Raw genomic sequence first — 13,338 nt, 5'->3', positions numbered from 1 at the left:
GAAGGTCAGAGTCACAGGACAAAATCAAATGTTCAACCCTTAGATCAGTTGGTGTGCGCGAGTTATAACTACCATCTACACACACAAGGTACGTGGATCAGAAGTGGAGTGAGAAGAAAGCAGAGGCCTACAGTCGTTCTATTTTATCAAGGCAGTTTGGGTGGGGAGATTTGGGACCTCACACTGTTAGCTCTGTTGCCACATCGCCGCCGACACACGTGTAATTATTTGTGCTCACCTCTCTCTCTCTCTCTCACTCTCCTATTTTAAGCTAGTAACTACTTATAGACGAATTTTAAACACTCTGTATAGATGTAATTCAATAAAAAAGCAATAGTTTAGTATAAATCTCGTAAGACTTGTCAGGGTTGCTTTTGCGAACGTTGTCAGGTGGTGACACAAGGGATAGCCCTGCGTGAGCGGGTCATACTCGGTCAGTCTCCCACCATGGAAGCTTGCCCATCATCCCGCTCTCGCGTTCTCCGCAGTCAAGCCAAAGAAGTTATTTACAATGTAAATAAGTATTTCTTAGATGAAAAGGCAAACAACGGACCATTAATAGACCCCTCAAAAGCAGTTGCTCGAACAGCGAAAGCCACCAACGTCAGCGAAAGGACAGTGCTAAGAATTTGCACAAAAATAAAGCTTGTAGCACACAGAATGTACCAGAAGAGCCTGCATTCTCTTCACCAACAAAAAATCGCCCTTCAACTGTAACCAATTTCGATGATTTTGACAAGTGTGTGCTCAGAAGAACCGTTTTAGGATTCTATGAGAGGAAAGAAATCCCTACCTTGCATAAAATAAGGGAAGAACTCAGAGAAAAAATCGCTTTTAATGGTTGCATTGAGTCCCTTCGGAAGGTTCTTTTCCAAATAGGATTCAGATTTGCAAAGATTGATGGCCGGAAATTCCTTATGGAAAGGAGTGATGTTGTTGCAGCTCGGTCTAGATTTTTGAGAGAAATGCGGCAGCTCAAGCAGTCATTCCAGACGGTTGTTTATCTAGACGAAACTTGGGTGAACCAAAACTACACTGTGGACAAATGTTGGACAGACACTGCAGCCCAACATGCAACAGGAATAAAGCCACCCACTGGAAAAGGAAGCCGTCTAATCATTCTCCATGCAGGAACGAAGGATGGATTTGTGGAGAATGCCGAATTAGTTTTTCAAGCGAAAAACGACGGCGACTATCACTGCCAGATGAATGCTGCAGTATTTGAAAACTGGTTTAGGAACCAGTTGTTACTTAGCATTCCACCCAACTCTGTTATTGTGATGGACAACGCCCCATTCTGTGCAGCTTGAGAGATTGCCAAGCTCATCATGGAAAAAAGCTGAGATAAGGGATTGGCTCATAAATAAGGGAGTTCAGCCCAGAGATGATTTACTGAAAGCAGAACTCTATGAGTTTGCAAAGAAATTTTGCAACACCAGCAAAAAATATCTGATTGATACAATTGCCAAAGAAGCAGGACATAGGGTTGTAAGGTTACCTCCATACCACTGCCAGTACAACCCAATTGAATTAATTTGGGCTCAGGTAAAGAGATATGTAGCCAAGAAGAACAATTTTAAAATGGCAGATCTAAAGCTTCTTGTTAAAGAAGGTTTAAGTACGGTCACGCCACAAAACTGGATGCAGGCAGTGAAGCATGCCGAGCAGCTTCAGGAAGAGGATGGAAGGAATGATAGAGCAGTGGACCAGTTTGTGGATTCATTCGTTATCCACTTATCAGAAAGTTCAGATGATGATTTTTCTGATTAACACATCAGAAAGAGGATTAGGCCTACTGGGGAAACCTCTATAAAATAAAACGCACCTATAGACTTTTACCTCAGGGGTGGTGTGGAAAAAAAGTCGAAACAAGAGAAAAAATAAAGCAAATAAAATTAGTAGCAGTTAAAGTAAACATGAGAGAGAGAGAGAGAGAGAGAGAGAGAGAGAGAGAGAGAGCGCACGTGTGTGGCGACGATGTGGCAACAGAGCTAATAGTGTGAGGTCCCAAATCTCCCCACCCAAACTGCCTTCATAAAATAGAACGACTATAGTAGAAAGTGCAAGGATAGTCTGAAAAAGATTCTGAATAGCAAATGTCTGAGTATCCAGGTGGATGGCAGTCATGTATGGAATGGAGATATTGGGAATGAAGTAATTTATGAACAAAAGAACAAGAGGGATTTAGGAAGGGAAAAGGGTGTGTAGATCAGATTTTTGTTCTAAGATGTTTAGTGGAGAAGTATCTAGCCCACTGCCTCCCGGCCGATTTTTCACCAATGACCCCCCCAGTCCCGGCAGACTTTCGATTTTTTTTTTTTTTTTTTTTTTTTTGCTCAAACGTCCGCTTTTTATGAGAAAAATTGGAAAAGACCAAAAAAAGTGCTCAACTGAGCTTATAAGTGCATTATACAGGTGTAAACACCTGGTATCATCTATCTTCTCTAGAGCCGCGATGCTGCTGTCACGACTTCTATGGTAGGGATAACTATTGCAAACCACTCAGAATAGGTAGATATTTGTTCATTTGGTACGAATTTATATATAATACAAGAATATATTGGTTTTTACACAATTATATAGACGATATAAGCGTTGTTTCAATCACTGAACATGTCAACGTACCTGACCTTCCTGGGCAATGTTACAGCCACATCATTTCTGATCGTTTCTTCCTCCGGCACCACATAATCTTTGTCCTACATATCGTTATCGATTGGGGGATCACTCTCATCTGTGAAGGCAACAAGAGTGACTTGAATTTCGTCGTCGGAGAGACCATAGCATGACATGTATTTACTGGCCAGGTCACTGCTAACAGATGAGTTGCTAAGACAATGGCGCACGGGGGTCACAAAAGGATGGGGAGTGGTAGCAGGTAGAGGAAGGTCTCCCGCATATGCCTACCAAATATCACTTGCAAAACTTGAAAAATGTGCGAATGACATATCTCGCAATTGCAGAATGTACCGGTACATCATCGGGTCTCAGTGAAAAAAAAGTTGTGACGTACCCATACGTTGTTGGGACACAGTGGGCTAGAAAAGGGAAAGAAAGTGTATGCTGCCCTCATGGACTTGGAGAAAGCATAAGAGAGAGTAGATGGGCAAGGTATGTGGAAGGTATTAAGAATACATGGAGTGGATGGGAAATTGAGTGCTACGAAGAGTATGTATGAGGGAGCTTGGGCTGCGATGCAAGTGGATGGTGAGCTGAATGAGTTTTTTTATCTAAATGTGGGACTGAAACAGGGACGTGTGATGTCTCCATGGTTGTTTAACATATACATGGATGGGGTTGTAAAAGAGGTGCAAGGTAAGGCAGTGGATGTGAGGGTGACTCTAATGAATGAGGGTGAGGTGTAGAAGATTCCGGTGTTGCTGTTTGCTGATGATACAGTATTGCTGAGTGAAGATGAATGGGAGTTGCAAAGTTTGGTAACAGTTTGCTAGAAGAGGAAATCTGTGTTAGAAGAGGAATCTGAAAGTTAACATAAACAAGCGTAAAGTTATGGTGTTTGAGAGGAATGAAGTCACAGAATGCATGGTAAGGTTGGATGGTGAGGATATGGAGAATGTGGGTGCATTCAAGTACTTGGGTAGTGTGACGAGTGACGATGGAAGTTTTGCAGACGAAGTGCTTGAAAGGGTACAGCAGGGAAGGAAGGTTGTTGGTTCACTGAGATCAGTGATGAGAAATAGGTGAGTATGGAAGTTAAGAAGTCACTGCATGATAGCACTGTGATGCAAGCCGTGGACCTTGCTAGAGAGGAACAAGTCAAGAATGAGAGCAGTGGAAATGAGTTACCTGACAACAGCATGTGGAGTGACATGGAGGGACAGGTTGACGAATGAAGAATTGAAAGAACATTGTGGGATGGATGTAGATGTGACAGAAAATTAGGAGAAATACACTGAGGTGGTTTGAACATGTGGAGAGAATGGAAAATGAAAGACTGACTAAGAAGGTGTATGTAGGTGAATTGGAGGGAGGGAGTGGGAGGAGAAGACAGAGGATGAGGTGGAGGGATGGAGTTGAGAGGTATATGAGGGAAGGGGGAGTGAGTTGCGGGTAGGGCAGTCAAATGGTGGGTGACAGAGCGACCAGGAGGCATTTTGTCTGCGGCCACCCTTTGCGGGATTAGGGCGTCAGGCTATAGACAGATAGAATATTTTCTGCACTTGATGACCTTTGACCACTGACCTGGCAGATATAGGTCATGCATATATGAAGCATATTTGTAGTAGTCAGTAACGTTTCTAAGCATGCAAAGTTTCATTCGATTCCATTCACTCAGTGTGGAGCTAGGGAACTTGGAATTTGCTGAATGGCCTGTCAGAGGTACAACTTCTAAGCAGCACTGCCAGTGACTGGAAGTGAGTTTTGACACTGTCATTTTTTTATAGAGGTACTCCAGTGCAACTTTCCAACCAAGAATCATGGCCCTGGATTAATAATCTTCAGAGCCTTAGCATATTGTGCAAACATAGTCGTGAATTTAGCTATTTTCACCGTTTTTGCATTTGACAGCCTTTGACCCCTGACCTGGCCAATGAAGCACATAGGTGTACACTAGAAAGTTATAGTACTAGTCAATGTCTATAAGCATGCAAAGTTTCATTCACTTCCATCAAGCTGCTAATGAAGTAGGGAGGGCATTTTTGAAATTCGGTACTGGTTGCTAGAGACGCTGAGACCAATCTTTGCGGGGTTGCCATTCGAAAACTAGAGGGGAGAGGAAAATGGATGGCACACTTCCAATAGGGAATGACATCAAGATTACGCCTAACGAAGTCAGAGCTCTCTTATCCCATTAGTAATGATTCTACAGCTCAAAATATGAAAAGTACAAAAAAGTGGTTTTTCGGTCGTTGCCAGGCAACGAGTAGTTGCCTAGCAACCAAAACCTTGCAGACACAGCTAGGTCAAAACCTAGTCATTGTGACCAAGTTTGGTGGGAATTAGTTAATTCTGATGGGCAGAAGTGCCTGCCACAATTAAACAAGGAACCAAGCCAGATAACCTGACAATCAGTAAGGGTAGCATGAGCTGGCCGAATATCAGCATGACTCCTGCATTGGTGATGGTGCAGAGGATGAGATGATGATGAGGACTGACTTTGTAACTATTTTGTTATCACATTGTAACTGTTCACTTTACTAATGTTGTGAAGTCAAGGTAAAAAAAAAATCCCCAACTAACTGACAGTGTCTTTTAAAGACTTTCTGCAATTCCGTCATTTTCCTCCTTGACGCATCATGCCGAAAAGAAACATCTCCTGGGCAGAGAAATATGCCATACTTCTGTCAGCATTGGAATACTAACCAGCTGAGGAAAGTGGTAGTAGTGAAATATTAAGCAACCTTTTGCATTTGTGGGAAATAAAACACAACATGCCTCTATCAGCTCAGGAATATTAGTCAGCCTAAGACGTGAAAAGTGAAAGGGGTGAAATATTATGCGAAATTTCGTCTCTGACAATATGTTAACATTAGGTTGTTGCTAAATTGTCTGTTGATGGTAATGTTGCTGATGTTCATGTCGTTCTCCATTTTGCTGCTGCTGTGGGCACTTACCAGTGAAGGTGGAGTCAGGGTCATTTTTCTTGTCCTCCATCTCTATCAAGTATCCGTCTATCAGATCTCTTGGTTTGTCTCGGTCCAGCGTTTCTCGGTGCTCGTCAATCACCTCCTGGAATTCGGAATGTTATTACATAATAACTTATCCTGCAAATGTTTTTATTAGTTTGTTCCTGCTGCTACTGGATAATTTTATTCACATTTTACAATGTGTGATAGTGAAAAGGTTGATTAAAATCTGTGTCTGTTCCTTGCAAATCTAAAAGTTTTCCTTCAGCTGAGTATAATCGTTAAGGGATAGCAAGAATAAATAGAAAAAAGACGTCCTCTTGCTCAGTGGGTTAAAACCTTCATTCAGATTATGTATTTCCCATTTTAACCCATTCACTGCCATGAATTTTCATTGGCGTTCTTCCCACCTCTACAAGGGTTTACTAATCCCAAGAGAGACTTTTCGAGTTGTAGGAATCTGACATAGCGTAATCTGACATAGCGTAATCTGACATAGCGTTCATAAACACCTTCAGCACGAAAGGTCTTAAACTAGTGAGAATAAAATAATCTAGGGATAGAAGAACAAACCTAAAATTAGTCCCTCTCAGCTGTTAACCAGGCAGCAGTGAAACGATTTTCTACAAGTGTGGCAGGGGTTCCAGCATTGAAAGTCAATGACTACAATATCGAACTCATTATTTTGGGAAAATATCTTCTAAAATGAATAAAACTGCAAGAATAAAATAGAAATGGTTTCGTCTTTTTGGAGTACTTAATACAGTTTGTCATAATTTTACATGATTTGTCCAGACCAGACCTAATTTAACACTTTAATTCATTGTTATTTTAGTTTAATCTAACCTAACTTGATCAATCGAACACAGTCACTCTAAATCTAGTCTAATTTAATTTAGCCTCCGTTTATGTAGTTCGGATTTATTGGTAAAACCTCACATAACCAACCCGAATTTAATCTGACCCAACCTAACTTAACTTGGGTTAAAATAACCTAACCTAACATAACCTGGCTTAACCTAACTCAGCCTCATATCACTTCATAAGTTTTGATTTTAAAAATGGAAGAAATGGCGTTTCCCCGAGCGAGACTCTGTATTGGATCATATAGCCCCGCTAGGTTACAGGAGCGCGCTACCACTCCCGGCAAGGCAGTCCCGGGCGAGGCTTGAAATCGCGATCCCCCGATTACGAACTTGATGCTCTACCACTGAGCCACCGTGCCTCCTTGTGATTAAAAAAAGAACACTAAAGTATGATGGTCGTCAGGGAGAACTGTTATGGAAAGGATGTAAAGTCGCAGTACTGCCTTTCTCTGCAACTGAGGTATGGAAAATTAGCTTGAGCGGGACGTAGATCTCCGTATAATGAAAGTGGACTTAGCATCGCCTGCCCTTACCTCATGCAACCTCATTCAAATTGACTTGACCCAGGTATATCATGAAACTCAATATACCATTATTTTAGTCTTGTATACTAACATTGGAGAGGGTAAAGAAATTCACCTTCATTTCATCCATGGCATCCGCCCCAATAATCCAGCTCTCCGTGAGAAAAGGAAGAGGAAGGAGAAGGCGAAGAAGAACAAGAAGAAACTAAAACAAGCTTTAAAGTATGTAAAAAAAAAAAAAAAAATCTGCTTTCACTTCCTTCATGACGCCCATTTAGTCGTTAGAGAAAAGGGAAGCGGAAGAAGGAGAACAGGGAATATTTACACTACAAGGAGGAGAAGCATATTAACTCCGGAGCACATAAAGAACACTCACTTTATCTTTGATGCAGGAAGGTAATGTGATGAAAACGGACGAAGAGTATATCATAAGTAAAGAAGGAAGAATCAACTTGGAACGTATGCCTGCAAGATAAGGAAACACAGTAAAACAGAGAAAAGTAATGAAAACGAGAAGAAAAAAACAAAGAAAAAGAAGAAAAAGAAAAAGATGATGAAGAAGAAGAAGGAGGAGAAGAAGAAGAAGAAGGAGGAGGAGGAGGAGGAGGAGGAGGAGTAAAGATGAAGCCAATACCAACCTTAAAATACGTGAAGTATTTGCCTTTCACTTCATCCACAATGTCCATCCTAATAATCCTGTCTACGATGCTGGTTGGAAGGACTTTGGTTATCCAGGGCAGCAGGTCCACGATGATGAAGCGACTCTCGTTGTTGAACAATTCCTCCATTAGGTGTTGGAAGTCCTTTGACAGGGGATCTGTTACTTCAAAATGCCGACCTGAAAGAGTTAATGGTGCCAGAATCAATACTCTCAGTCTCTTATATTTTAGTCTTATACAGGGAACAAAAGTCCTTTGTAAACGGAGACTGCCACTTCATACAGAAACATAAAAAAAAAAAAAAAAGTTGTGGTGGCCTTTCGAGATTTGGGACGAGGATAGCACAAAGGAGGTCAACCAGGCCACCTCATCCCCTAACTCTCCCGAGACCTACTTCGCAGCCCCAGCACGAAAAGTGTGGTGGTGGCTCACTGACGGTGATGAGCCTATTCGTGGAGTGCCGCCTTACAGAGATGAGCAAGGAGTAGGCTGTAGCACCGGCAGAGATGTAGACATGGGGGGGGGGGGCAGGGGGGGCACGTGCCTCTCTATTCAAAGCCTGTGCCCCTCTGGGTGCCCCCCCCCCCCCAGCAGAAAATTCTAGGCACAAGGGTTTCAAACACAGATGAATTCTGATGATGGATGAAGTTTGAATATCATGTGGCAAAACCGTGCCAACACCGTGACTGGCAAAATATACACCTTAATCTGTATATCATTACCATATGCACTGAACTGATAGTGTACAGTTTCGTGTTAATTTCACAGTTATTTCGATTTACATTGTTACGACAGTGGCACCTAGTTTTTCATTACCATATATTTTTATAACGTTAATTAGACTTTGTTTATCACTTTATGTTTATTGACAAATATAGTTATGTGGATTACTTTATCTATGAGTTAGGAATGTTCTAGAAGCGATGTGTTATTATGTAATTTAGAAAGTTCACGAAATTTAATGTTATAAATGTGTTCTGTGTCTCTCAGTATCGTTATGTGGAATACTTTATCTATGAGTTGGGAATGTTCTAGACGCGATGTGGTATTATATAATTTAGAAAGTTCACGAAATTTAATGTTATAAATGTGATCTGTTACAGCGGTGAGGAGTGAAAGTGTGAATGATTTATCAGGTGAGGGTTCGACACAATATTTTCAGTGGTTGTGACTTGCGAAGGAAGTTTCTCAGTGACGTGCACAGACTTTCAGAAGGGCAGGGGCTCAGTTGAAAAAAAGGACACTCCCCTAACATTTTTTTTTTTTTTTAAATGAAATCCGCAGTGCGATATAGGCAATTTATATGTACAGTATACACGCAAAGAAAGATGTTAAAATTTCATGTGGTAAATATTCTTTAATTCTAGAAAATGGAACGCATTATTTTTTAATATAAAGCTGATTAAAGGAAGTAAATGACAATTTGTTGCTAAAAAAAAAAAAAAAAAGACTTTTCTTATTGCAAGATTTTCAAAAGATGTGAAGAGATTGAAATACTGGAGTGTTTACAGTTATTCATTTTTACTTTTATTGAATTTAATTTCGATCATCATATAAATCACAACATTTTGGCGATTCATCATTAAGAGGACAAAGCAAAAAACTATATAAACTAAAGGCGACAAAGATTCAAAAAGTTTAGTTTCTCTAACAGGCCAATGGAGCAGTGGAATGCACTACCAAACCCAAATGAAACTGTGTGTCAACACCATTCCCAGATTTAAAGATGTGTATGATATATATAGCTTAGAAAAAGGAACAATAAGAGCTTGACTCAATCCTGTAAAAATACAATTAGGTAACAAAAATTAGGTAAGAACACACACACACACACACACACACACACACACACACACACACACACACATACTTGTTATGTTATGGTATGGTATGGTATCTTGCTCTAAAATAACTATGAAATGTTCCCAGATGCGACTGAAGAATACTATTTATACCTGACCAACACATGCTAAGACAGTAGCGGAGCCAATCCGCAAATTGGAGATGGGAGGGGGCAAGGTGGGGGCAAGTCCTCTTCTAAGGAGGTCCACTGCTGTACAGTGTGCACATGTTAAATACTGTGACATTTCAAATGGGGGCTGGGAGCAAGGGTCTTATCGGGAGGCCATACATGGCAATGACACTAGATGACGAGGGTTGCCTTCCCGTGGGTGGCACCGATATAATTGGCTGGATCCACTGGCCAATTGTACAAAAGTCAATGAGCTCCCTCCCTGTCCACCGAAGAAGAATGATGAAATGCAGGAAAAGAGAAACTTCAGCCTGCAATCCATCTGGTTTACATTCGTGTGAGCCTGGGCACACAACAATAACAACAGCTCGGTCAGCAAATATTCGTGGGACAACTGCTCCTAAAACACATCACAGGAAATAAGCCGGGCTCACATTCTCCTATGGTAGAGCTCAAAACGTCAGTGAAGCCCAGAGAGACCTAACTCATAAGCCATTACAGGTGGGCACAACCAAGTGTTTAGTGCCTGACCCAAGGTAACAAGAATATGCTGTCAAATACCAGTTTTGTACTGGCTTATACATCATCATCATGCCGGCTCTAACGCCTTCGTGAGAGAGGAACTCCGTTGCCAACAAGAAAAAAAGCATATGCCGGAAGTAGAACAGCATACACAAATGAAGTAGCACAGCATCCAACAACGGAGACTCAGCTGTCTGAGGCAACTGACAGCAAACCCTTTTCTGTATCCTCCTACTTTCTCCATACTCATTTCAAAGACAAAGGTGGCTGTTGTGTATACATACGCAACGACTTATCTTGCTCTCGTGTTCCTGAACTCGATTCTTCTGAATGCTCTACACTCTGGCTTCGGCTTTCCTGTCATTCTCTGACTAAATATATCTGTGCTGTTTACTTATCCACTAATTCTACTGACTATCAAAAATTCTTCGACTATCTTACTTCTACGATGGAACACATTCTATCCATTTCTTCTTTCTCTGAAATCTCCATTCTAGGAGATTTCAATGCTCACCACCACCTTTGGCTCTCCTCTCCTTTCACGGATCCACCTGGTGAACAAACCTACATCTTTTCTATCCTTAATGACCTAGAGCAGCTTGAACAGCACCCTACCCGTATCCCTGACCGCCTTGGAGAGAGCTCCAACACACTTGACCTCTTCCTCACAACTAATCTTTCTGCTTACTCTGTTAATCTTTTCTCTCCGTTGGGCTCCTCCGATCACAACCTTATTACCTTAACCTGTCCTATCACTCCGGTACGACCTGTGGACCCTCCAGGGAAACGTCGTCTGTGGCATTTTGGAGCTGCGGACTGAGAGGCCCTCAGGCAGTACTTCTTTGATTTTCCCTGGAATGATTATTGCTTCCATGGCCGGGAGCCATCTGACTGTGCCTTGCGCATTACGGAGGTTATTCTCTCAGGCATGGAAGCATACATTCCTTTCTCATATCCTTTGACTAACGCAAGAAAGCCTTGGTTTAATCACGCTTGTTCTAATGCTGTCCGCAACAAGGAGAGGGCCTACAAAAGCTACCGCAGCCAACCCACCCCTGAATCACATCATCTTTATGTTTCTGCCCGGAATCATGCTAAGTTTGTTCTTCTCTCTACTAAAAATAATTTCATCCATACTAAATGCTCTCAACTCTCCAACTCGAATTCTTCCCGCTCCTTCTGGCACCTTGCCAAAAATCTTTCTAACAACTTTACCTCATCATCCTTCCCTCCTCTTTTCTACTCTGATGGTTCTGTAGCTATTTCTTCTACTGATAAAGCAGATCTCTTCGCATAGACTTTCTCCTCCAATTCCACCTTAGACGATTCTGGTGCTGTTCCTCCATCACTTCCCCCCTCTGACTTCCTCATGGCTGACATTAAAATTTCTTCAGTTGATGTATTTTCTGCCATCACTGGCCTCAGTACTAACAAGGCATATGGGCCTGATGGGGTCCCTCCTGTTGTTCTGAAGAACTGTGCTTCTGTGCTTACACCCTGCCTAGGCAAACTTTTTCGCCTTTGTTCTCATTCAGCCAGTCCCAAAGAAGGGTGACCACTCCCAATCCCCCAACTATCGTCCAGTTGCTTTAACGTCCTGTATTTCAAAAGTTTTCGAGTCAATTCTTAATAGAAAAATTTTAAGGCATCTTTCCTATCACAACCTTCTTTCTGATCGTCAGTACGGGTTCCGTCAGAGACGCTCCACTGGCGATCTTCTCACCTACCTTTCAGACTCCTGGTCATCCTCCTTTCGGGACTTTGGCGAAAGCTTTGCCATTGCACTTGACATCTCAAAGGCTTTCGATCGAGTCTGGCATAAATCTTTAATTTCCAAACTGCCCTCCTACGGTTTCTATCCTTTTGTCTGTGCCTTCAATCGCTAGCTTCCTTTCTGGCCGTTCTATAGCCGCTGTTGTAGACGGCCATCGTTCTTCTCCTAGATCTATCAACAGTGGTGTTCCTCAGGGCTCTGTCCTATCACCAACTCTCTTCCTTTTATTCATCAATGATCTTCTAAGCTGTACATCTAACCCTATCCACTCATACGCTGATGACTCCACCCTTCACCTTTCCATTCGGTTCCCGCAACGCCCATCTCAACAGTTACTTCAGCAAACAAGGGATGAGGCTATGGCACACCTAATGTCTGACTTGACTCGTATCTCTGACTGGGGTAAAAATAATATGGTTGTTTTTAATGCATCTAAGACTCAGTTCTTACACCTATCAACCCGACTGTTTACCACTTTGTTTTATGCACACTTCACCAGTCTAGCAGTATGAAAAAAATTATATGATCAAAAGAAGCAGGCCCAAACCTTATACTGGAGACACAAAAATATAATTCTCTAACCTGAAAAGTTAGAGTAGCATCGTGATACCATTTATAGACCTGTGTCCCTGACCAGCATGGTCGCAGAACTGAGGGAGAAAATCTTAAAAGACAGGTGGATAAAACATCCGGAGGAGATGGACATTTTGGCAGAAGTCAATGCATTCACAAATGGAAGGTCGTGTGTCTTCAATTTGGTGAGCTTCTACTCAAGGGCGATTAACGACCTACAGGAGAGAGATAGTTGGATGGATTGTGCGTATTTAGATCTGGAGGAAGCCTTTGACAAGGTACCCCATAAGTGACTAATGTGGAAATTGGAGCACATAGGAGGACTGAAAGGAAACCTCTTCGAGTGGATATGAAACTTCATGAGAGACCGACAGATGAGACAGTAATAAAGGACAAGATGTCAGGGTGGAGGGAAGTAACAAATGGAGTCCTCGCAGGACTCGTTGCTGGCACCCGTAACGTTCCTGATTAACATAAACTATATGGTGGATGGAATGAACAGTTATGCAAGTCTGTTTGCAAACGATGCCAAGATCACGAGGGAAGTAGAAGTTGAAAAGGTTTGTAAAATGCTACAGGAAGATCTGGACAGGATTGAGGTCTAAGATTGGAGCCAGGTATGGGAAATGAAATTCATTGCAAAAAATTGCAAAATATTGGAGAAGGGTAAAAGTACTAAGAGTAAGTCACTGAATTACTCAATGGGAATGGAACCAATCACAAAAACGAAGGAAGGACCTGGGACTGTTGGTCCAGAATAATTTGTCACTCAAAAACATATTAACAAACTGTCAGAGACATATAAGCTCTTGACAAACATAAGCGTGGCATTCCAATACATGGATGAGGATATGATGAAA

The 13,338-nt window shown here is 41.8% G+C and overlaps 1 protein-coding gene across 1 annotated transcript in view; it reads right to left on the bottom strand.

The window, feature by feature from the left end:
* Positions 1 to 13,338, bottom strand: part of LOC145401289 (cytochrome P450 2L1-like) — a 183,974-nt gene that overhangs the window by 85,339 nt on the left and 85,297 nt on the right. Inside the window, exons 6-7 of the mRNA XM_080273616.1 lie at positions 7,617 to 7,816; positions 5,577 to 5,691 (exon numbers count right to left, since the gene is read on the bottom strand). Coding sequence (XP_080129742.1) covers positions 5,577 to 5,691; positions 7,617 to 7,816 — 315 coding nt within the window. The remainder of the gene's footprint in view (positions 1 to 5,576; positions 5,692 to 7,616; positions 7,817 to 13,338) is intronic.

This window comes from Coenobita brevimanus, chromosome 55 (genome assembly GCF_032717465.1).
Source record: "Coenobita brevimanus isolate Jiangsu-jjx chromosome 55, ASM3271746v2, whole genome shotgun sequence".
NCBI lineage: Eukaryota > Metazoa > Arthropoda > Malacostraca > Decapoda > Coenobitidae > Coenobita > Coenobita brevimanus.
The sequence above is the reverse complement of the archived record's forward strand: the minus strand, read 5'-3'. Positions and strand labels throughout refer to the sequence as shown.